General features: G+C 42.3%; 1 protein-coding gene across 2 annotated transcripts in view; it reads left to right on the plus strand.

Moving 5' to 3' along the window:
• Positions 1 to 23,977, plus strand: part of BRSK2 (BR serine/threonine kinase 2) — a 321,648-nt gene that overhangs the window by 231,068 nt on the left and 66,603 nt on the right. For both annotated transcript variants that reach the window (XM_082000492.1, XM_082000493.1), the window contains exons 5-8: positions 6,963 to 7,079; positions 18,000 to 18,033; positions 18,934 to 19,002; positions 21,939 to 22,085. In XM_082000492.1, the coding sequence (XP_081856618.1) occupies positions 6,963 to 7,079; positions 18,000 to 18,033; positions 18,934 to 19,002; positions 21,939 to 22,085 (367 nt within the window). The remainder of the gene's footprint in view (positions 1 to 6,962; positions 7,080 to 17,999; positions 18,034 to 18,933; positions 19,003 to 21,938; positions 22,086 to 23,977) is intronic.

Consider the following 23,977-nt stretch of genomic DNA (forward strand, 5'->3'; position numbering starts at 1 on the left):
CAGTGCTGGCTATATTTTCTGTCGGAAACAGTGTAGGAGCACGTATCGAGCTAGGTCACAAATCCTTGCTTTCCTCGGGAAGAGTCTCTTTTATCTTGCGCGAGGGAATGCTGCAGCACTAAGGGAGGGTGGGAGCCGGGCGAGGAGAGCTGGCGCGCGCCTCATTGGCTGGGTGTGACATCACCAGCAAGATCTGGGATTGGTGGCCTGTGTATTTTGTGTGTGTTGGGTTTTTGCTTTGGTCAAGCTCATATTTGGTGTCTGTATCTCACAAGCTGACAAATAAAAATATGATTACAGAAAATGCCCCGTGGCAAACCTTATTATGGCTTCAGAGATAACAGATAATGCCAATTACTGCACAGGGCAGTGGTGACATTGAGAGGAAATCCCCTGCGGTAATGAGCAGCAAGATGGGTATTTCATTTTATTTTTATTTTGGTTGGGTTTCATTTTGGTTTTTTTTTCCCAAGCATGCACAAGAGGGGGTTAAGGCAGGTTCTTTATGAATATTGATAAATGACAATTATGAGGGCCCTTTCTCCTTTCATTGCCTGGGGCTGTGCCTGCTTGAGTACACACAAGACTCTTGCTGAAGTGTGTCTGTGTGTGCATGCGTAGGCATGAGGGTGTGTGACTTAGAGGGCTGAAGCAATGAATAAGAGCTTTGTTTGACTTTGTCTTGTGTTCTTCCCATCAGGGGGGGAAAAGGCTCCTTATAAAATAACGCCTCAAGATTTCACAGCAGTAGTGGCAAAATCTCTGGTATATTCCTGCAGGCAGGAGCTGCAGAGCACTGTCGGTAAAGGAAGCATACTTTTAGGGAGAAATCTGGGGTGTCTTCAAGAAACACAGAAAGCTGAAGAATGCCAGATGCCACGTTCTGTCAGATAGTGCCACCCTCCTAGTGACTCCTGCTCTGCTTTGCTTCATTTATAAGGAGCGTGCTATAGTGTTCCGCAGGGATGGTGTATCAAACACTTAAGACTGCAGCAGCTGGACAGTTTGAAATCATGACTCAAGGCCTCCAAATGTGAAAATGGTCTAGAAATTGTGGAATTTAATAAGGTTGGTTTCTGGGTGTGGTTTTTTCTGGCCCTTGAGTCTTTAGGATTTCAAGTTTTCTTTCAGACCATCAGAAGTGAGGAAGGTACCTTTTTCCCCTGTTGAGAGCTGAGATTCACCAATCATTGCCTGAATCCAGGAGCAACTGAGAGATTGAGACTCACTCTAAAACAGTGAAGAATTTTCAGATTTTCCTGGAGAAAACCCATTAAGTACAGCAGCTCCAATGCCAAAGGCAAAGCTAAAGTCAGAAGACACGTATTGTTGTAAGTTTACTTCTTTATACAAGCCACTGGAAACTCAAAAATGGCATAGTCTTATTGTAAGCATAACCAGGTAACATTCTCTGGCAAGTACAGCGGTGGTGATCAGACCTGACAGTCTGTTCTGGCTTTGAAATGTATGAATATATGTTTTGATGCAAGTTTGGTGGGGAAGAGCAGTATATCTTAATAGATCAATGGAAGTAATTGTTAAAAAGCAAACAAGGCTGTATGCATACAAACCCTTTCCCAGGTCTCTTGATATGTTTATAGATGTTGTCCTTTTACGTAGCTATAACTATATTTACTTGTTCTGCAGAATTCTGTGAAAACTTACTAAAATTGAGCATAGCAACCATGGCTCTAAACAAAGATTCTTCTGTAGGTACATACAAGTTACACATTCGTATCTGATTTGCAGAAGCAAGAGAAAATAAGATGAAAGGCTTTTTCTGCTCAAGAAAATTAAAAATATTGTTTCTCATACTATTACTTATTACTGTTAAATTATTTGCATCACATCAGGCACTTTTAAGAGGCATACTGCAGAACAATTATTCTGTGGTCTGGCCCTTCTGGGAATTTGGGGTCAGTAAGAAAAGCATTTGCAAAGTAGCCAACAATTTGATTAGTACAAATGACCTGCAACTACTCCAATTAGGAGGTTTCTTGGGTTAGAAATCTGTGACCTACAATGAGTTGTCATAGAAACTGATACGAACGTTTCAGCTCAAAAATCACTTTAAAATAATGGGTTAGTTCATCATCTTTTGCCATAGCTCCTTTGAATCCAAGATCTGGAGTCTGTCTATACACCAAAAATTTTCTGCCAACCCTCGGTTGACAGGGAGAGAGTGTTTTACTTCTCTTTTTTTACGTATGCTGCAATTGCCTGCAGTACAGATCCGGGGATATTCCCAGAGCAGGAGGACGGCCTAGAAAGGCAACGGAGGGAGCTAGAGGAGCTGTCTGAATAGCATCACAGGGAGCGACCAGAAAGCAAGCATGACTAGTGTGTAAGTGGGAAGCTGGGACATGTTAACGCATACGTGTGCCTTTCATTTTCTGTGCACCACCTCCAAGAACTGTGCCCGTTTCCATGGGACAATTTTTTCAGACCTCTCTCTGTATGTGTCTTGTGCTGCAAGGGAATTGTAATCTGTAAAAGATGTATGTTGCGAAGAGTCTGACTTTGTGATTCCCCTGTCATGGCTTGTTTAATGGCTCCCTTTCACTCACACGCTCTCCCTTCAAAAGCCTGCCGTATGCAGGCTGCTGGAGCTAACTTTTTGCTCCATTGTCTTGGTTGAGGAGCTCTGGTCGGTCTGTGGGCACCCTGGGATCAGGGTTATGCTGACTTCTTCTGCAGTGCTGCATTTCTCTCTCATATTCTTTCTCAGCATATGCAGGGCTCAATAGGAGAGTTTGCCGTGTTTGTCAGTAAAGGAGCTGCTTCCTTCTCTTCTGATTTTCCAGCCATGTGATAAAGCCCTTACAGCTTTAGAGCCTTTAGAACAACAAAAGGGTAACGAGTCCTCTGTTCACCTGCAGAGAGAGGAGTTGATGCGGTCATATAAGACATGGAGAGCCAGAGAGATCAGCTGGAATGTGACCAAATTAAATGCATTTACTCTGCAATGTTCCATTAATGCCAAGTAATTACCACATACAGTGGGATTTTTGTTTTATTTTGTTTCATTTTGGCACAAGAGAATTATTTCCAAATATGAATGCATGAGGCTGTCCGGGCTGCTGAGCTCTTAGGTAAGTTATAACAAGCCTTCCCTATTCCCATATGCTCCTCTCCCTTCCTTCTGGCATTTGAAAAGCTGGCAATACAAAGATGGGAAATGCAAATGCAGAGAGGAAGTCTTATTCCCAGTGGCAGTGATGCTGGTTCTGCCACTCTGGTGCAGACTCCTGGCCTGATTTCTACCCCCAGGGTGCTGCCTCAGCAAATTCAAAGTGGTCCAAAGATGGAAAGCAGAGAAATGTTCCAGCTGAAGAAAATTTTCATTGGGGCCTAAAATTCTCATGTGGTTGAATGTGCAAGCACTGTCTCTCCCACTGGTACCCTGATCTCTGAGAAGAGTGCTGCCACAATACAAAAAATATACTCAGGCTGCCATGAAATTCCTATGTTAATCATCTATACTGGGCACTGGGGACTGTGTTGAAATAGGGATGGAGAAGGGTCAGAGAGATGCAAAACTGCCCTATGGCAGTTCTTTTATTTTAGGGCCCAGTCAACAATAAATCTAACGATTTTCAACAGAGTCCACACTCTCCTCTCTGCTCAGTGAGCTATAGAGAAGAGCTGATAATTTGGTTTTACTTTGGTGAGTGTCTGAAGGGAAAAAAAAAAACAAAAGCTTTAATGTCTGTTGCCACTCCAGATTTCCTTTCACACATACTGTCCCAGTCCTGCAAATCCCCAGGGCCCAGCTTCAGGCTTTCAAAATGCTCTCTGGGAGGTATGTCAGGACCTCTGCCTAAGTACTGCCATCAGCCCATGTAGGCTGATCATTCATGGAAAACCATTGCACAGCACAGTGCGGTGAAGCTTACTCCACATTTGGAATGTGGGATGGTAGCACCCCTTTTTTCCTCTCTCTCTCTTGCAGCAGCTCCCCCAAAAATACCCTCAATGCATTTGCCACTTCATAGGAACCTCATTTTCCCACTTGATCCTCCCTAAAAACCCAAGACTAAAACTGTCTGTGTTGTGGATTCCAACTGATGGTAAGACAGGGTGAAATGGGGAGGAAGAGATTCCTTTCCACCAATGAATACTGTACTCCTTTTCAAAGGGGTCATCCCTTCCCTTTCACCACCTCTCACTGGTCTGGGAGTGGGGCTAGTTCAAGGTTCACATACATTCTGCTCCGGCCTGGGGCTGTGGCAGGTCTGCTAAGGCTGGTAGCTTTGAGGCACGGAAAGGGAGCATTTTTGCATTTACTTTAGCTGCACCATTTTCCTGAAATAAGATGAGATGTTTTGTAGCGAGCATGCATCCAGGCTGGAGAAATGCTTGTGGATGTCCTGTGCTTAGGTCATGCTGTGCCTTGATCATTCCTTCAAGTTCTCGTCTCTCTAAAAAAAACACACAATTTTAGGATAAGCAAAGAATTTCCATTTTTAGGTGCAAAGGGCACATGTCGGCAGTGTGCCTGCTATAGACTGAACATGTATGTATGATACCAGCCAGTGCACAAACAGTGGAACAGGCATGGGCAGCAACACCCTCAGCTTATACACCATGCATCTGTTCATCAATCAGCCAGGAGCAGTCGCCAAGACTGAAAAACAACCATTGCCACCAAAAAAACACGCACAATAGAAGGACACGAACTCAACTTGAGCTGTGGGGAAGTTTCTTGTTTCATAGCATCAAACAAGCACTGCTTGCTTTACAGGGAGCTGTTACTTGCCACTGAGCCCTAGTCCTCAGGAGAACTTCAGTGCATCTCCCCAGTTGGATGAGATCCTCCCAGCACTCTTTTAATGAAACCAGTTGTAAGATGAAAACTGTCCAGGATGTCTGCTGGAGGAAAGATTGAATCACACACTACTGTCTCATTAGTGTCCAGCTTTCCTAGCTTGCCTTAGGACTGTGGGCTCTCCACTCCATTTCACTGCTGGGGCTAGAGCATGTTCAGATTTGGCAGATGTTGACAGTCTTGCCTTTGTCCAGGGCTGCTATCCTTGACATTAGCATGCAGGTGTTCTTTTTGTGGCCATTAACTGGTCATTCACTGCCTCTGCAATGTTTCCTTGTCACTCATCTCCTGCTTTTTTGTCAAGTAGGTATGACTATCTTGGTTATTATATGGCTAATAAATCTTCAGTTACCTCAAAACTTTGATTTGTGTAAGATTTTGCTTTGTCAGATGAAAGTATCCACAAATCTGAATCATGCTGCTCCATTATCTACTGGATTGTTTGCCCATGGTTAACAAGGCCACTTTAACATGCAGGGTTCATCATGTTTATACCAGGTTGGAGACCAAATTTTATGCTTTTTAAAAAATGAGGGGGAAGGGATCATAGGACTCAGTGGTAAGGTAAATGACCAGTACCTGCTTTGAATGTGCGCTGCTTTGCTGAAAGTCTCATTTAGAAATATCTGTTACACTCCCCGAGTGTCCTATTACAGCGTGCTCTGGTTTTGCATAGAATTGACCTGCATTATTTACAAGTTGTCTCTAACTGATCATTCCAGACTTCTCTGCAGATCAGAGATCATTTCCAAGACATTGTCATGCCTGTCATGTTTCTCTGAGAGGGTAGAGACTGTCCTTTCTTTACAGTAATACAGAGGTAGAATTACACTTGCGTGCATGAGGAGTGCTAGAGGAATGTCTTAAAAAGTGAAGAGGGAATGGCATGAAGATAAGGCTGCCTTCCATTATGGGTGTCACTGGACTAGACTATCCTAATGCTTGTTCTTTTGCTGAGTTCAGTTTCTGGTCATGGTAACAGGTTTTAGGGAACCATTGTTGCAAATGACTGTTGTTTGCCTGACACTCACACATGTTGTCAGCTGGCTGTTTCCCACAGGTCTGTGTGCTGACTGGTCACAAAAGCTGGCTGTACTGCTCGCAAGGTTTGAGTGCTTGTATTTGGACCTTTTATTAGCAAGACATCAAAGACTCATTTTGCGTACTCATAAGCAAAAACAAGAAAAGACCACCTTCTTTAGTCTGCCTAAAGTGCTTCTTTCATCTCCGTGACTCTTCAAGAGTTGCAAGTAAAAAGGAAAAAAAAGCAAAGTCATCACAAATTTTGTGCAAGATTTTTGTTTTTGAATATAAAATCAAGTAAATGTAATAGTTGTACAAAAGCACTTCGAGTACTAAAAGCAGACATGAGTGCACAGTGGTGGTTGGCTGTGGGTAATGGAGATTAATAAATTAGTCAATATATCATACCTTTGATTTAAAGCATGAGTTGCCATCCTGAAGATCATGGCTGCCTGGCTCTTCCTATGTTGCCAAATAATAAGAGAATCGAGCTCTGATGGAAAGGAGGGAATCCTCTCTCTTCCTGTCCACTGCTGGCAGCCTCAGTTACAAGCAGTGCTGGGTTGAGGGATTTCTCCATCAGAGCTAATTACTCAAATTTATTTCAAAGCCATACGCCTTTGTAAACAACTCCTAATAGGGGCTTTTTGCAGTAGCATTTACACCAAGGATGTTTTTTTCTCTAGATATCACTCGTTTTGTTTCCTGTTGTTGGCAGAATATATTGATGGTGTTGCCTCCTACCTTAAGGAGCTGGCATATGATGAAATATATCAGCCCTACATCCAAGCTGAAATTCTCCTCCTACCTATTTCCCTCAGTCTCTCTCCCTCAGATCATGTTGGTATCACTGGAAGTTGAAGGTGTTCGTTTCCTATCAGGGCCCTGCATGATCAAGCATTGCATTCATCAAGAGTGGGCATCTGCGATACGGTCTAGAGTATTGCAAAGGCTGGATCTTGGCTATGTCTGTTCTCCTACCTGGGACAGGAAAAAAACTGAAATAAATTAAAGTGTAATACATTGGATGCTATGCTGGATAAAGAACAAGTTTTGGAGTGGGAGAGCTGTCATGGATAATTTAACTCAAATTCTGATCCTCTCTTTACAGCCACAGGGACTTAAAACCAGAAAACTTACTGCTGGATGAAAAGAACAACATCCGGATAGCAGACTTTGGGATGGCATCGCTGCAGGTTGGGGACAGCTTGTTAGAAACCAGTTGTGGGTGAGTGTCTCAGAACATACTGCAAAAATCAATGGTAGATGCCTGACATAAAAGTTGTCTATAGTAAGGGTTTCAATAAAGACCTGGAGACTTACACTGTGCGTTGTTGTTTCCCAGAAAGATAATAAATTGATATGATGCAGTAGTGTATAAGATGGCTGAAAGGTTTTTTAAGTGAAAAGCAGGCCTCTGTAGGTGTCACATATGGCTATAAGAATCAAGGCTTTCAGGTTTGGATTCATCCGCATACGCTGCTGTGTGTTTGCTTTCATTGGCTGTACAATTTTGGGGACCTGAAAGCAGTAGTGTTGGCTGTTTCAAGAAAAGGCTTTAAAAATATTGTGGGCCTGAAAAAAAACAAACGTAAGGGATCTGAAATGGAATTTCCATGTCCTGATTAGGCTGCCTGCTTGCAGCTCTTCCTGCTCATGCTCCACGCTGCTTCGTTTCAGCTCACGTGCAGGATTGACAGGGAGGCAGCAGAGTCCTTTGCAATTACAAGCAGGGCGTGAATGCAGATACAAAGGAGACTGCTTGGAGGAATATTGCAGGGGAATCGAAAAACATTTCCATGGCAATTCAGCTGCCAGCAGGAGCTTTCTAGGAATTTCCAAGGCAGCCAGCAATAAGCCCAACAGCTGAGCAAGGCCCAGGTGCCTGGCCGGGGACAGGACGTGCTCTCTGGGGGCAGTGCCCTCTCATCACCCTCACCTCTAGGGGCACCACTGGACCGTGCCCCTTCACCCACCACCCCCCATAGCTATGGCTTAGTGCCATGTTGACTGTGCAGGGGCCTGCCACAGTGAGCTGTGGCAAGGGCCGCAGCTGCATCGAGCTGCTGCAGCCTGGCACCGCTACGCCAGCTTTTAGCTGTGTCTGAATTTGTTATAACAGCAAGCTCAGCAACTGGAGTTGCAGACAGTACCAGCAGATTTCTACCTCCCCGCTACAGACCTACTCTTCCTGGCCGTTGGTAGTGTGAATCTGATGACTCCATCCCAGCCCTGTCCTCAGACAGCTACAGTCCATGTTTTTTCAGTCTGTGCTCTGAACCAAGGCGATTCAGGGTAGACGTGGAGCCATCCTGATTCCCTGTACAGCCCAGACACTGCCTCTCAGTCCTGAGCTGTATGGCTCTGCTTTCCAAGTCATGAATAATGGATAGCAGAATTATTTGAAGTTCATGATGTGGTCGAATCCTGGTTAATGAGTACGCTGTGACCCACCCATTCCTTCCTGTCCGTGTCAAGTCAAGATTTGACCTCTTAACAGCAGAGATGAAAAGCAAGAAGCTATGAGTCTGCACATCTATTGCTTGTAGCTGCTTTCAAATCTCTGCTTTAGATTAGGAAATGAAGTCCTCCCTGCAGTTACCACAAAGCCTCTATACTCTTTAGATAAAATTTTCCCTCTTCCATCCATGAGAAAACAAGAGGAAGTACAAAAACCAACCCAGTCTCGCATTGCCCTGTACCATTTTTCAAACTCCTCAAGAACCTCTTGCTAGGGTTCCTGTTCTTGTTAGCACCAGGATCTGTAATCCAGGTCTAGAGTCTCAAAGGGAGACTTCTGTTCCATGAGCTGTGCTGGAATTCAAACCTCCATGCCTCAAGCAGAGCCAGTCCCCACATTGCGGCCTTAAAACGCGCTGATGAAGAAATCAATGGAACGGAAGCGACGTGCCTGTAATAAACAGAACACAGCAGCTACGCTATGATCTCCTGCCTTGCAGATGCATTTTAAGTGTGGTGCCAATCACTAGGCCTCCATGTGAGCTATTACACCACTTCATTAATTCTCCTGGCATGGAGCCCAGCATGGCTGATACTGGTGTCTTGTGATCTCTCTGGTTTGGGGGGTGAAGGGAGGAAGGAAGGAAGGAAGGAGTATATAACAATATGCCACACTGTTCACAAAGAAAGGCAATCCAGTTACAACTCCCTTTCCCTTGGAGCACACACAGTAACCAACCTCAGAGCTTTTCAAGGCAACAGTTTTACCTGCCCTTGTAGCTGGTGCTTTCAGCCAGCATGAAAAGGAACAAAACAGAGTGAATCATGGCTGAGTACTGAGCTTTAATGAGATGCTCCTCCATGCACCCAGAAGTTAATTTCCAGAATGGTTTTATCTGTGCTGTGAACACTGATAATGAGATGAAACTGTAACATTTCCATTGACAGTCACGCAAGGAGTCTCCAGGTATTTCTGTCAGTCAGAGTGGGAGGATCAGATGGGGTTGAGCTGTGTGATGCAGCTAACTTTGTCAGTACAGCAGAGCAGTTAGAGTGCAGTCAAAAATTATTTGCTGTCACAAGCGAGCTGCTAAGTTTAGTCCAAAGTTTGGGTATGCTTTAGGTCACCACAGAGCCGTGACTGGCCTCATGAAGATAATCACACAGCCTGAAGTATGCTGTATTGCATACCTCAGAGTGAGTGTTTTCTTGGATCTGCACAGTTTTCTGTAGCACTGATGGCTACCTGGAGAAAACAACAGAAGTTCAATGCAGTTGTGTTTGTGTAGGAGAGGGACGTAAGGATGGACTTGCTGTTTCATGGACATAATTTATCACTGACAGACTGCACACTGGGCCTTCATTGTAATGAATCCCCATTACTAGAAATGTATATTGCGCAAATCCTGCATATACACAGCACAGAGGAATAAGCCATGGTTTTAAACGTGTCTTTAGGTGCTTGAGGGGAAGAGGAGCTGTGTGTAGGGTCTGCAGAAACATTTCTACTTACTGCAGAAATTGCACAGCAAGGCAATCTCATGGAGGGATGGTCCTTGAAATGCCAAAGTAACGCAGTGAGTCTCTGCATTCCTCCGGGAGCAGGGGAGATCTGTGAGCAAACAGCAGCCAGGAGGGAAGTGGAAGATGTGGTAGGATGCTGCTTCTATTATTTTAGATCTGACTCTTCCTCCTCTTTACCTCTCTCCAGGCAATGGCATGCAGAGACACTCCCCTGTCTCTTTTCACAGCGATTCTTCCCAGCATGCTGCCTCGCAGTGTTTCAGAATGGTAGATATTGTCCAATCCATCCTGAATTGTCACTAGACAAGAAGAGTGAGGGCCTTCTGGTTAAACCTCAGGACTGAGACCCAGGTGATCCGAGCTTGATTTCTGTCTCTGCTGAAGGCATTCAGGGTGGTCTTGGACAAGATGCATTAGCTTTCTGTGCTTCGGTTCTCCATCCTAACAAGTCATTGCAGTGCCCAAGTTGCTCTGAACATAAATTGCAGTCATTTCTACAGGAGTCTTGGAAAAGTAGAAAGGATTGGGACATTCCCTGGACCTTGTTCCCTTTTCTTGAACTAAGAGGGCGTATGGCTAAAATGGAGGATTGAAAGAGGGTAGTGTTGAGTTACAATTCATGGGAGTTTGTAAAGATCCTTCCTAATTCCCCATTGCTCCTTACATAAACCTGGCAAAGTAAATTTTTGCCACCTCTTCACCTCTCCATTTCACTCATCACAGCTTTGAAACACTAAGTCCTACTGGATGGAGATCGCTACAAGCTGCCAGGTGACCGAGAGCCCACAGCAGTGCTAGTGTCTGTGCTGCTTGCCTGCAAATCTGTCTATCCCACCAAGAGCTGACATGTAAATTAGCTCAGTCCAGCACCAGACCTGATCTCTGCAGAGGCAATCAATATGGAGACTGACGCCATTGCTAACAGCCCCACGATTAACTGACTGTATGCAACAGTTCCCCCATATTGGTGTCTCTATAGGGAACCCCTGGCCTGATCCAGAAAGCTCTGTGCATGTGGGAAGAGCGATGGCTGATCATGATTTTATTGAGAGTGAGAAGAAGCCTTGTGCCTGTTGGTGCCATAATGAAGGAAAACAGCAACTTCCAACCCCAGCACAGTCAAATCCTCTGCTCTCAGGTCTCCCTAGCAATTGCTAGCAACACTTCGCAGGCTCACAGATTGCTTGGTTCTATCAGAAAAAAAAGCACGCATATTCTCACCAGGACTGATTACTGGCTTTTTTTGAGCTCAGGGTATTCTTAACAACCAATGCACTGTGCGTTTGTTAGACATGCTACCAGAGATCATCTAGGTCCTAATTCCCTTACGTCTGTATTTGGTGTGTCAGCACACCTGTGATGAGCAGATAATTCAGAATATTCAGTTGCCACACACCTCAGTGTCCAAGCACCATTTCTGATTTCAATGACAAGACATGATGCTGCACATATTCTTTCTCATTTATAATAAATGTGTGCATGGTGTCTAAAACATATGCAAGTGTCCTACATCCAGTCATTGTTACGGTTGCAAATTTAGGCTCTTAAAATTGGAAATGCCAGAATTAGTACTTTTTACCCCATCTCATCAAGAGCTTCCATTCCCAGCACTCCGTTCCCATCTCCTTCCCTGATTTGCACTATAGTCTTGCCAACTTCTCCCAGTCATTTCTGCTCCATACTTGGCCACAAATCCCATAATCCTTTTCTCTTTTCCGCTAGGTTCCAGCTCTAGTTTCCCCTACCTACTTGTCCCAGTCAGCTGCTGTCAGTCCTAGATGTATTTCCTGTTGGTTTTGCCCTCGCTTTGTTTTACAGTTTTGTACCTTGTGATAATCCCAGCCACAGCAGCTCATAGTATCAGTTTCAAGTGGAAATACTGTTCTGTGAAATGTTACCAGTGCAGGTAGAATTTTGATCCTGAGGCTTTAGAGAGTTTCTGCTAGTAAACACAAACGGCAATTTTGTAGTGGCAGTTTGAATAAATTTTTCTAGAGAATGCAAACATCTATTCAGGTTTTCCCTTTGCAGCTGAGGATACTAGAAATTTTCCTTTTTTATGCGAAAAAACATTTACTTTAGATTAGACTTAGATAGTGGAAATGTTTTGGCCTATACACACCAACATGCATGCACACGCAAGCATGAAACCAGTCTGAGGCAGATGAAAAGCAAGGAAAATTGTTGTAAAGTTGTTAAATCAGTGATGAATCATAAGCAACTTAAAATGAGGATTACGAAGGGGAATACCAAGCAACCTTATTAGTAACTATTAATACCAGCCTCACCTATAACACATCCCAAGGTTTGTTAAAAGAGCATTAAGTCTGCGAAATCAAGCACTGAGAATTTAAGATGTGCTATTCTTCAGATTGCCAGTATAGCATTAACTTAGCCCATGCACATTAGGATATAGCCTTTAATCACAAGCTTGTACAGGTTTTTTCCAACAAATCTTTGCCTCATTTGGTGTTTGGCTGGTATGTTTTTTTGAATAAACAGCTATTTAATGTTTGATTTTTACTCATCATTCATTTTACGGATCCATTCATCATTTCTGCTCACTGCATTCAGGCCTTGCTATGAATGCTAGCTAGGATTTTCATCGTAGTATCTTAGGTTTACAAATATTAATTACATTGTTTTCATATTACATTTGCCACATTGATCTGGTTATCCCCATTTATATGAGGACACGTGATTCTGCAAAACGAAACGCAAAATTATCAACCAGTTTTGAGTGTGCCGTTGGATACTCCGGGGCCTAATATCTCACAACACTCAGTGCTTGATAACAGTCCTTTAGTTGGAGAGCAGAGTGCCTGCCGACTGCAGCTGCTGCTCCATGTTCTTATAAATACTGTAAATCAAACTTTGGATGTGTCGCACTGTGATTTTGAAAAATGGGCAACCTGCAACTCATAATTACCTGTGAATGTCTCAGTTTAAGGCACCTGTTCATTTTCTTTCACGGACGGATTATGTGGCAGGGGCAGAGGGAGGGTCTGGTTCTCCCAGTATGTCAATCAGCTGCCTCTATTGCAAGCTTGTCCTTCACAACACTAAACTTCCCTCACATTGCTACAGACGTTCCAACTTCAGCCACAAGTAAAACAGAGGCGTTGGGGACAGCCCCACATCCACTGCCCCACCCTCACTTACCCGCGGAGTACAAGTACAACCTCTTCAAGCTTTATTTTTGCAGTTCCTAACTTTTGAATACTTAACTTTGCAATATTCATGCCCTTTTAATACAGGGGTAAGTTTCATTTTTAAAATTAAGATCTCTTAAAGGTTCCAAGTCTCAATAATTTGAACTGATATATTAATTAATGAACTGATTTGCAGATTCCCCAAAAATGTAACTGTGCTTGAGGAGTAGACAGCTGTAAGATGTCTGAGGGCTAGATGCTGCGTTTTCTCCTGTAAAGCCGAGTTGAATAAATGACTGAGTTCAAGCTTTAATGGCAAAATAGCACTCAGCCTTAACTACAGCTACTACCTTAATTACAGCCCTACCTACAGCTACTGCCTTCACTGCACCCTTAACTACTTACTGCTGCTGGAACCGTTTCTTCAGTCTCTCCCTGTCTTACTTTCCTGTGTGATCTGTGGCTGTCGCTTTCTCCACTCCGGATGCTCTAACATATATGTCCTTCTCCTGAAGAATTCCCTTTATCTGTTTTGCTACTCTGGCGTTCCCCTTCATCTCCTTCAACCCTTTGCTACCCAGCACGGTGGGAAAGCACAGGCAGCCTTTTGTGCTAGTAGGTAGCTTCTGTCTCTGAAAGCCAGCTTGGAGATGGTGATTAACAGGGGGGAAAGAAGGGACTCTAGCATCCGAGCAACAGCAAAAAGGAGCTAGACGTGGGAGGAATTCAGTGCACCTGTAACAACCTTCTGTATCGAGGAAACTTCTTGCATAAGAAAAACAGAGAGAAGGAGACTTCTTGTTCCTCCCTCTCTGCAGAAACTCTGCCTCCAGCTGTGAGCCCTGAAGAATGGCACTCAAAGCTTTTCTTCTTCCCCAAATAGTACCATCTTAAGGCATGGGACCAAAGGACCCTGGCATGGATACTCATCTTTGATGGGACCTGGGAACTCATCAGGCAGTGTAACACATTAATTTGTCACACTGTGGAGTAGGTTCACACAGCTTTCCCTGTGCTTCTTGATCAGCCAACTGCTTCTCTGGAAGAGCAATTACTGTGTATTCCCAGGTAAACCATACATGGGCAGTCGATCTGTGTGTGCAGAGTGCAGGTCTCTCTTACCTACGTAATGAGACCTGTGGGTCACAGGCACATCACATCTGCATTGAACGTATGGCCCTGGTTGTCTCATATCTACTGTAGCCACGCTGTATCTTGATGTGCGTGGATCAAGAACTACTTTTCTAGTTTCTCAGATGAAATTCAGGATAGATACATCAAGGATGTATACATTTCTTTCTGTATGCCTGGCTTACCTGTCCAGGGCTGTCCTGGATTTCACCATTGCACTCTGGCTTATTTCCTTTGTTTGAAATCCCACATAAATGCTTTTCTAAGGTCCCCCAGGATCCTTAAGATTACTGTGACCTAGAGTCATAGCTGTGAATGACCATTCAGAGAGCCCTTCCTGCCTCAGGCAGACTAGCCTGGGAAAATCCACATCACCCTTGAAATAAACACTGCCAACATCGGTGCTTTTTTTGCAGCGGTATCCGCAGGCAGCAACTGCTTCTTGATCTTGCTCAGTGATATACTTACTTGTTATCAAGGGCAGATTGTGGCTTTTGCTGCACATAGATGTAGCTGAACGATGAGGAGATGGCCTAAGGGAAGAGGCAGGGAATGTTGCTCTTGACACACGTATATTGAATAATTAGTGATAAGAGCCAAAGAAATATTCATGACTCTGTAGAAAGATAAATTGATTTTTGATTAAATTTGCGTTTTCTCTTTAAAGCAGTTGAAGTTGCTCTGTGATTGGCAGCATGGAAATGAGTTTTCTATGGATTCTGGCTGGCCAGAGGATCCCTTTTAGAGCTGTTAGCCAAGATAATGCTGCAGATATCTAGTGAGTGTGTGCTGGCAAGTATTCAGAATGGCTATGCCAGAAACCCGTGCTCTCTGGGCAGTTGCAGTGCAGCTGTTCAATGATTGAATCAATCCAACTTATTCAAAGGATTTATTATAGCATTTTCTCCACCCATTCTCCTAGATTTTAGCAGAATTTCACTGGTGCCTTGTAAGACACGTAGCAAATTCCACTGCACCCCAGCTGACCTCAGGAAGGTTAAATGCTTTAAGTGCATTTGCTAGTGGGGCACATAAATAGGTACATACCTATCTTGGGTTTTTCACAACGCTTAGATTCTTCTTTTCAAGGATGTTGGCACAGGAGGTTGTCAAGGTGGTTGCATTGCTCAGCATCCACAATTAAGAGTTCTGAAAACTTTGTTGGAGTCATCATATGCAAATAAAAACTCAGAAGCACTCTGCAAATTGAGGTATTGACTCTTCCAGTGCACCCCAGATGGCATGGCCACCCAAAAAGTATTGTGCTGAAGGATGATGCTGAACTGTACAGGATACCGTGCAGGATTTGAGAGGTCTGGCTCAGCCACAGACACCACCTGTAGTAGCCATTTAATGTACTGTGTGTCTTTGTGACTCACCTTCTGTAGGAAAGGCAATGGTAGCATCATACCTGACAGAAACTAAAATACATGTAAGACTGAGAAACACAGACACACTAAATGACAGGAGTTCAACGGTTACCTAGATTGTGTCTTCACTCCTTTGTTACCCCCGATGTATTTTCCAATAAACCTAAGGTGACTCGGTTATATAGAACATGTTAGAACTGGTCTTTCTGTTCTCAGGTAACTAAACGGAGTGAATGTCCATGATCTGATGTAACTCCTATACTTTTTTTGCTACCATGTTTTTTTCCAAATTGTACTTGCATTACTACCTTCTGTACAGCTCCCATACTGCCTTCTCTCACTGCTCTGTCTAAGCAATCTAGCACTGGTGACAGCTGGCTATGGTTACCCAGTCCTGAGTTGCAGTCCCAATTCTGGTGCTGCTCCTTAGTTCTGATTTGTGTGTACCTTAAGGATGGCCTGTACACTATACACCATTCTTACGATATCAAGAAAAGACAACACCACTAGTCAAGCATTCTCACAAGAGTAATTTAACTTGTCTTCCAAAAGCTTGTAAAATTATGCATTATTTCAGTGACATGACTGTTCAGTGGTTAAGGCTTTGAGGTACTAAAAAGAACAGGTGTAGAGTAGCTGTTGGATTGCTATAAAGAAGCAAATTCACAGGCGAGATACGTTGGAGGGTTGGGAACACATACACAACATTAAGCAATTTGGTGTCTCACTCTGGCTTCACTTTCTCTCCAGCAGTGTCCAACAATACACTGCCAGTCCCACACATCAGCCCCCGCTTAGTCAAGAAGCAACAATTTTATTAACATTACTGACTGCTTTAGTTTTATTTCATTATTGTTGCGATCACGCTCTTTGTTCCTGTTGAAGCTTTTGCCCTAAAATGTTAAAGCCTTGTACAAATCCCAGTGAATCCAGTCATACAAACTTGTGAAGTATGAAAGCTATGGTGGCATTGCTCTTGTTTTAGTCGAGAGTAGAGTAGACTCATGGTGAGGTTCTGGTTACCTTTTTCAAACTCTGGCTAGCTGCAGCTTTTAAAAACATTAAGTAACCTTGTCCATGTCCATACGGCTGCCAGTGACAGAGCTGCCAAGAGAGACCAGGTATACTGTCCTACCCACTAGGCACAACTCCATTCTTCTTGGTCTTCCAAGGGCCAACTCTGGCCAGCTGTCTGAGGGAGGGCTCTGTTTTTCATTGTCTGTTTGACTCTCGAATCGAGGTTTATAAAATCCAGTCTAAATTAAGACACTTAGGATCACTGCTGAGCAGATTAGACCTGGTTAGAATACCTGTGATAACCACTTAAATGGCGGGTAGAGGGGTATTAAATATTGTACTGAATTTCTGAATTCCACCTTTCCTACAGTTTGTGAGGGATCAGCTGCATTCCTCTCTTCTCAGTTAAGCTTTGCTGTCAAGGTAGCTGCAGTCCCAAGTGTACCCTGAGTTTATTATCATGGTCTGCCAAAAGCTGTGATACCAAATCAGGGCATTGCATGCCCACGGGATGATATTTTGCCTAAGATAAGTGTAGTGTGTATGGAAATTCAATTAGTGGGCTGTCTCACTGGGCGTTAATGTAGCATCCTAGCACAAAGCTAACCTCACCGTGCTTCTGTTTTGCTCATTACTTTGTGAGACAGGTATTGCCCAGCCATGATTACATTTGTCACAAGAAACAAATGCACAAATGAAGACAGGCTTAGGGATTGCTGGGAAGTGTCAGTATAAACAATAGCATGATTTGCACACAGGTCTCAGACAGTTTGCATCCCTTTTACTTGTCAAGTTACTTTAATGAAGGCTATAAAATAAATAGTTGTGGCTATAATCTTTAGGAATTAAAATGATTACCTGGCAAGTTGAAGTAATTAACTATTCTCAGCCAGGAATCAAACCAGAGATATATGGGTAGAAGGATGCAAAAAGAATATATTAACTCACTAGGTAATAGTACTATTCTCCATCCTTTTTTTTTTTTTTTTAAAGAAAAAAAAATTGCATTTTGAAATCATGTATTGGCAGCTTTTGTGACCGCTGGAGTAACTGAGAGCAATCTTAGCAGGAGAGATGCAAGACATGGTTTAAGGTATCCATGTGTTTGGTCTGAAAATACTGTTCCATCTTTTTTCTTATAAAAGGCTGTGCAGCATGCGCCTTCCTTCTAATTAGACACAAGGCCAAGTTAAAGGGTGGGAGTAGAAGGCTGGAATTCTGTATAGGCACAGAATATGCCTGGTCTTCTCTTCCTTCCTCACTTTTAAGAAATTCATAGTAGGGCCACAGAATTTTTAATTATACTAGTTCTTGACGATTTTCTGAGTTTCTTAGAAACGTATTCTCCTTGAGGTAAGGAAAAAAGTGCTAGTTTTGCACACTTGCATTCTGTATAAGCAAGCTAATCGTGATTCTGCTAAACAAAATGGAAATGCAGGTAATCCATAAATACCAGGCTGTTACATGCTCATTTGACTGTATTTTGTGTTTCAGATCGCCACATTATGCTTGCCCTGAAGTCATCCGGGTAAGTTGGTTAACATGAGCATGTATAAATATATTTTTAAAGTGTCACTCATTGCAAGTACACAGATAGTCCCCCTGTACAGAAAATCTGACCAAGGCAGACAGCATTGGAAAGGACACAAGGAATGTAACTACAGCTTACTTTGTTTGGCTCAGCCTTGAATCAAGCCACATCAACCGTATGGGGGAAATGATCGTGTGTTATTCTCACAGTACGCTTTGTGCCATGTGATCAGACAGAAATACAGTGGCCTCGTTTAGCTTGATCTTTCCACCCAGGGGATATAGTCCCCTATGCTTTCCTGTCTCTGATGTAGCTGTCATTTCAATAGAAGAACTGGGTTTGGCTATCAGTGATGTTGGTTTCCATTAAATGATATGAGCTATCCTTTCCCTCTACTATCCCTTTGTCTTCGGAAAATAAATATCCAAAATTTCCGTGACCAAGATTTGCCTCCTTTAAAGCATATCTTTAACGTAAAGCCAAGCAGGAAGAATACAGAAGAGACTGTCCAGACAATACTATGATTTCTAAAATAATGTGGCTGGTGACAAGCTCCCTGAAGAACCAGGGAATTAAAAAACACATTCTTGACAGCCTTAATGTACCTCTGATGCTGTTTAAGTGCCAGCTCTAATTGTTTGAGTTTTCCACCATTCCTGTCCTGCTCCCCACTTCTGAGCTTGTTCTCACAGATCCCAGATAAGACTGTAAACTGATGTTCATAAAAATTCAATTAATGGGTTCTGTCATGGCCTCCTAGTTGGGCAGGCCACCTTGGGAAGCAGGTGGCTGAGTTGAAATGTGGGGTTTCCCATTCTCCCCTCTCTTATTCTTCAGAGGTAATTAATTCGTTTACTAGTGAGCAGTCTTTTGAACCTCTTTGTCATTGCTGCGCAGGGAGAAAAATATGATGGAAGGAAAGCAGACGTGTGGAGCTGCGGAGTCATTTTATTTGCATTGCTAGTGGTGAGTCATCTTCCTTGCGCTGTACTTTAAAAAGAAAAGAAAAATCAAAAAATGCTGCTGTATTTAATGGCGATCCTATTGACATCATGTACAGATGGGGTTTTTTAGTTCCCCTATTTTTGTATCTCTCAGTTGCATCCTTTCCTCTTATTTCTACATCAGTCCCAAAGGAAAAGCATGAGGAATATTTCACCGCTTCTTTGAAATGCTGCTACCCTGCACAGGAGAGCATAGACAAACATCAAAAACTTGTCTCCATAAACGCTCTTTGTTGTCTTGTGATATTGCAGCACATTTTCTGACTGGAAAGGATGTGCAGGGTTACAACTCCAGGATACAGAGAGTGTCAAAGAAGTTGTCCTTCACAGGATCAAAATATGGCTGGGTTTGGGAAGTGTTTGTTTTTTCTGCTGTATGTATATATGCATTCCAGTAGGTATATGCATACATTAACTGCAGTGTTTTATCAAAAGAAGATTTGAGTGCAACAATTTTGATTCATGCAAGTATTGAGCTACATTTTAATTTGGTACAGTTGGGAATATAAAACTGAGCCAGTAGTAAGAAGTTTAAATTAGTTTCCATCTGGCTCAGTAATACTTTCTTTAGTATTCACAATGTGGTATCTTGCAACTTATCCTTCTTTCGATCAAAGTTTCAATTCTCTGTGGAATTTATTCTGATTTGCAGTGATAATGTAATACTCCTAAACATACAACAATTGGACGGCCAGCTGAAGGCAGATAGGCTCAGCATTTGTTATTAATTTCCATGATAAAATGTATGAAAATACAGTTTATATTCATATAAGCATATATGATGTACAGATTGAATACTGTATATAAGAACAGATTTTATGTGCGTATTAAGTTTTTTATATCTATAATAGTTCAGATTATCATCTACAATTATAAAAATAACAACCCTGAAGTCAAATTTTTATGTCCTTGTACATTTATTAGTAAACCTAATTACTTCACTTAAATGGTTTAACAAAAGCACTTGTACAGTGTACATTAAGAGTTAGATTCTGCACATTATTTCTATTTAAAATACTTGAAAAATTTAAGGGATTTTTGTTTCAAAAAATGCTGATAATTTTTTCAATGGCCCAAATTGAAATACATTGGCGTAATCTCAGTATGATGCTTTAATTCACCTTACCCAGTCTTACTCTTTTTTTCTTTTTAGTCATTACAATTCACTAACATTTTTTAAGTTTTAGATTTTTTTATCTTGATGTTGCAAGGGAAGAATTTTAGCTGTCTGGCTAGATAGCACCAGGTCATCTATTGCTCCTGAGCAGCTATTTTCATGGCTGATAAAATAGAACTGCATAATGAGCTCTTAATAGAACTTCTTGAATTTGTAAGAACAAGAGAGAGAATGTGTCAAGGTGGTTAGGATTTGTAGGAGTGGGCTTTTCATTTTCAGGGGGATTCTCTGTCAAGATTTGGTATCTCTCTGTTGCTGCATCTTCATCTGTTCTTACATATATACATGAGCCTGCAAAACGATTGAAATAAGGCTATTATTGACAGAGAGTGCAGAGCTCTCCAGTTAATTATGTCAGGACAAACCCTACAAAAAGTCTCAAGCTATGATAGCAGGTGGTAGTAATAAAAGAGCTGTAGTTGTTACCTTCAGGAAATGCCACAAAGCAGCCTTGCTGACTTCATCATGGCTTAAATCATGTTAGCCAAAGTACTGAACTATCAGAATTGATTTTCCTTTAAGTCTGGAACGGTTAGGAAAAATGTAGGTAACTCAGGAGATTGGTTACAGAAGACAGGGAGACTCTCTCTTCGAGGCCACTTGAATGAACAAACGACAGTAAATAGTGCCCAGTAGCGGCTGGCATCGGGTGGGCTTTCTGAGGCTTCTGTAAATGGAGCTGTTGGTCTCCATAAACCATAGACCCAGGATTGCTTATACAGATGCACTACTCACTGTAGTAAGAGCAGTGCCAGAATTGACAACTTAAAGCTTCATTATCACAGCAGCTGACAGCTTGCAGCTTCCCACAAACCATCCTGGAAATCAAGGAAGCTCGGCACCTACTAGAATTAGGCAGTGAAAGAAGGAAGTGAGAATATCTAGGAAGGTGCAGACTTGCTATAAAAGGGTATAAACTTCAGTTGGTGGAGTTACCCTAAAGATTTCAACTTCTTTTTTCCCTTTTTGTCCCTGCAGCAAAGATAGGTCTTTTGCTGCTTTTTGTGGCAAGCTGATGATCTATTCAAAATGCAATTTCAGCTAAAAAGAACTCAAGCCATTCATGTAAGTGAGCTGCAGTAGGGAGGCGATAGGAACTGGTGACCTGACCACAGCATGGCAACTGGATGGAGTATATTAAACAGGTAGAACGTCTGCCGCTTCCAAAGGCTAATGTTGGTTAGGGTTTCTTTCAGCTGTGTCATTTCACTGCTCCATCAGAAACAGGATGTTCTTTACTGAAAGTCTCTCAAAAGCTGTTCACCTCCTTTTCAATGTCTGCAATAAATGTGTCTCAAGAAGATTAAAAATAAGGAGACGATAAACGTTGCTGCTGTGAAAGTATGCCCAGGAGGAATACCAGCAGATCAAAAGCTTGAGCTGAATTTAAGTGAATCCATGCATCTTTGGTGAATTTGCCTGGAAAGGCAATTTCATATTTTGTATTATGTTTTATACTGGTAGTCATTTTCTAATTAAAAGCCTAATAAAAAACCTATGTCCTCAGTTTTGTTTCCTATGTTGGAGAAAATACAGCAGCACTAAGAAATTATTTATTTTCAATGGATAAAAAGGTTTTTTCACTTATTATAATAATTCATTATCAGCTGACTTCCTCTTTTCCATTCTCTCACTATGTTTATCCTGGCTTTTCTCTTTTTGCCCTCTCCAATTCCCTTTTACTCGTCTCTCCCATCCACCACTCTGTCACATCCCTGCAGGGTGCCCTGCCTTTCGATGACGACAACTTGCGGCAACTGTTGGAGAAGGTGAAACGTGGAGTGTTCCACATGCCACATTTTATCCCTCCGGACTGTCAGAACCTTTTGCGGGGGATGATTGAAGTGGATGCCTCGAAACGTCTCACGGTAAGAAGGCATTTTCTGCGAGTCAAGTAGGCAAGGCTTCATTTGTCACCTTGTTGCAGTTACGATTGAATAACTAAGGTAACTTGCTGATTTACTGGCCCTCCTGTGTGTTCCCTCCTGAGTGGAGGTGGTGGAAGAAGTTAGTTGCCTTCTCTTCCGAATCATGAGGGTAGATTACCGTTGTGTCTCTCCTCTAGCATCATAATTCTCTTTCATATGTAACAGTGGGCATTTAGAAGAAATCCCTCATAACATCATCACAGTACTGCTGACCCCCTAGCACATTTTGGAGTCCACCTGAGTTGTCTGGGTCTCCTGGCTGGTACAGCAGTTTCTTGGGGACGTGATATAGCTGTTTGAAGGTCAAAACTGTTAGGACTGTTAATTTGAAGATTTGCTATTAAACAGAATATGCTTTTCTTACATTTCTGACAAAAGTGGTGGCTTCTCACTTCGTGCCACGCAACCTGCATTGTATTCCATCCTGCATATGCTCTGCATTATCCTCTAGCAGCCTTCAGAGCAAGTGTCATCTTCTAGTCTGCTCTTTTATCTCATGCCCTGTGGTCCTGAGCACGATTAGGCCCACAGTGTTGATCTTCTGCCATTCAGCACTGAGTCTTTGCATCTAGGATATATCCCATCATTATTACAGAGACTCTGCAAGGGTGAACAGTGTGTAGTGATTGTATCCTTCATTAACACTGTGTTAATGTTTTTGGGAATTAAAAAAAAATTAGCAATTAAAATAATTTTGGAAAGCAAGATTGCCTGCTTGTCAGTGGAGGCTTCTGCCTTTATGGGTACATTGCCCTTGTAAATCCTATTGTCAGGCTCTGGTGATGATTTTATACAGATTTACTAAGCTCACAGATTCCGAGTGGGAGTATGTATAAAGAAATGTAAATTTAAAATTCCTCCTGGTTCTTCAGTCTGCTAAAATATTTATAAATAAACTCTCAGATCAGTGCTTGGCCTCTCTGCCGAGATTGCTAAGAACAGCATCAGTCTGCACCAGCTGTGATGGTGCTTTTGGGACGCAGACACCTGTCTGCTAAGAAGTGAACTGAAACTCCCTTCACCACTCTCTCTATAGTAGTACCTGACAGCTGGGTTTTTCTTTCATTCATTGCAAAACCAGCTCATGCTCCATTTGGTGACGTAGGTGAAAAGTTCTTCATGCGGTTACTAGTATCCGTACTTCTGCAAACCCAGTAGCCATCACATTTACAGTACATAAGTAGCACTGATTGGGAAAAAAAAAAAAAAAAGTAGGCACTTTAAAAGGCCTTTTTTAAACAGATTTTTAAAGAAAGAAAGAATATTTTTCCAAGTGTTTTCATGGAAAGAACACTGTAGAGGTTAGGGCTGTACCCTGAGACATGATACAGCTGTTCTTCATGACCAAGAAAGTCACCAAGTCCCTCTCTAGCTTAGTTTCTTTTCCAAAATGTAAACATAACAGTTTTTCTCTTGTTTTTTTTTTTCTCTCAAAGATATTAGTGCCAATGGTTTGAGTATGCCAGAGAGCAGATTATCAGACATTAGAACTTCTTCAAATTGTTCTGACTGATTTTTGCTATAGAGCGTAGTCCCTAAATGTTTTGAATTGTGCGATACAGCACAGAATGTACGTGCATAAGAGGAAAAACAGTTAAGGTAAATCAAGGTCTCAGAGTGACACGCACACACACCCCTTTTTCTTAATCAAAATGAAGCTCTTATTTCCTTAGGGAGGAAAAAAAAATGGATTGGATAGTTATTGACAAGCACTAACCAGTGAATTGTGAATAAGAATTTGAAAGAAAACAGATTCAAGAGCTGAGAGCTGGGAGGAAAAAAGGATAGCTCTTTGTTATTAGCTGCAATCTTATTTTCATTATTTTAGGGTC

This window comes from Phaethon aethereus (genome assembly GCF_964289735.1).
Source record: "Phaethon aethereus genome assembly, chromosome: 5".
NCBI classification, from domain to species: Eukaryota; Metazoa; Chordata; class Aves; order Phaethontiformes; family Phaethontidae; genus Phaethon; species Phaethon aethereus.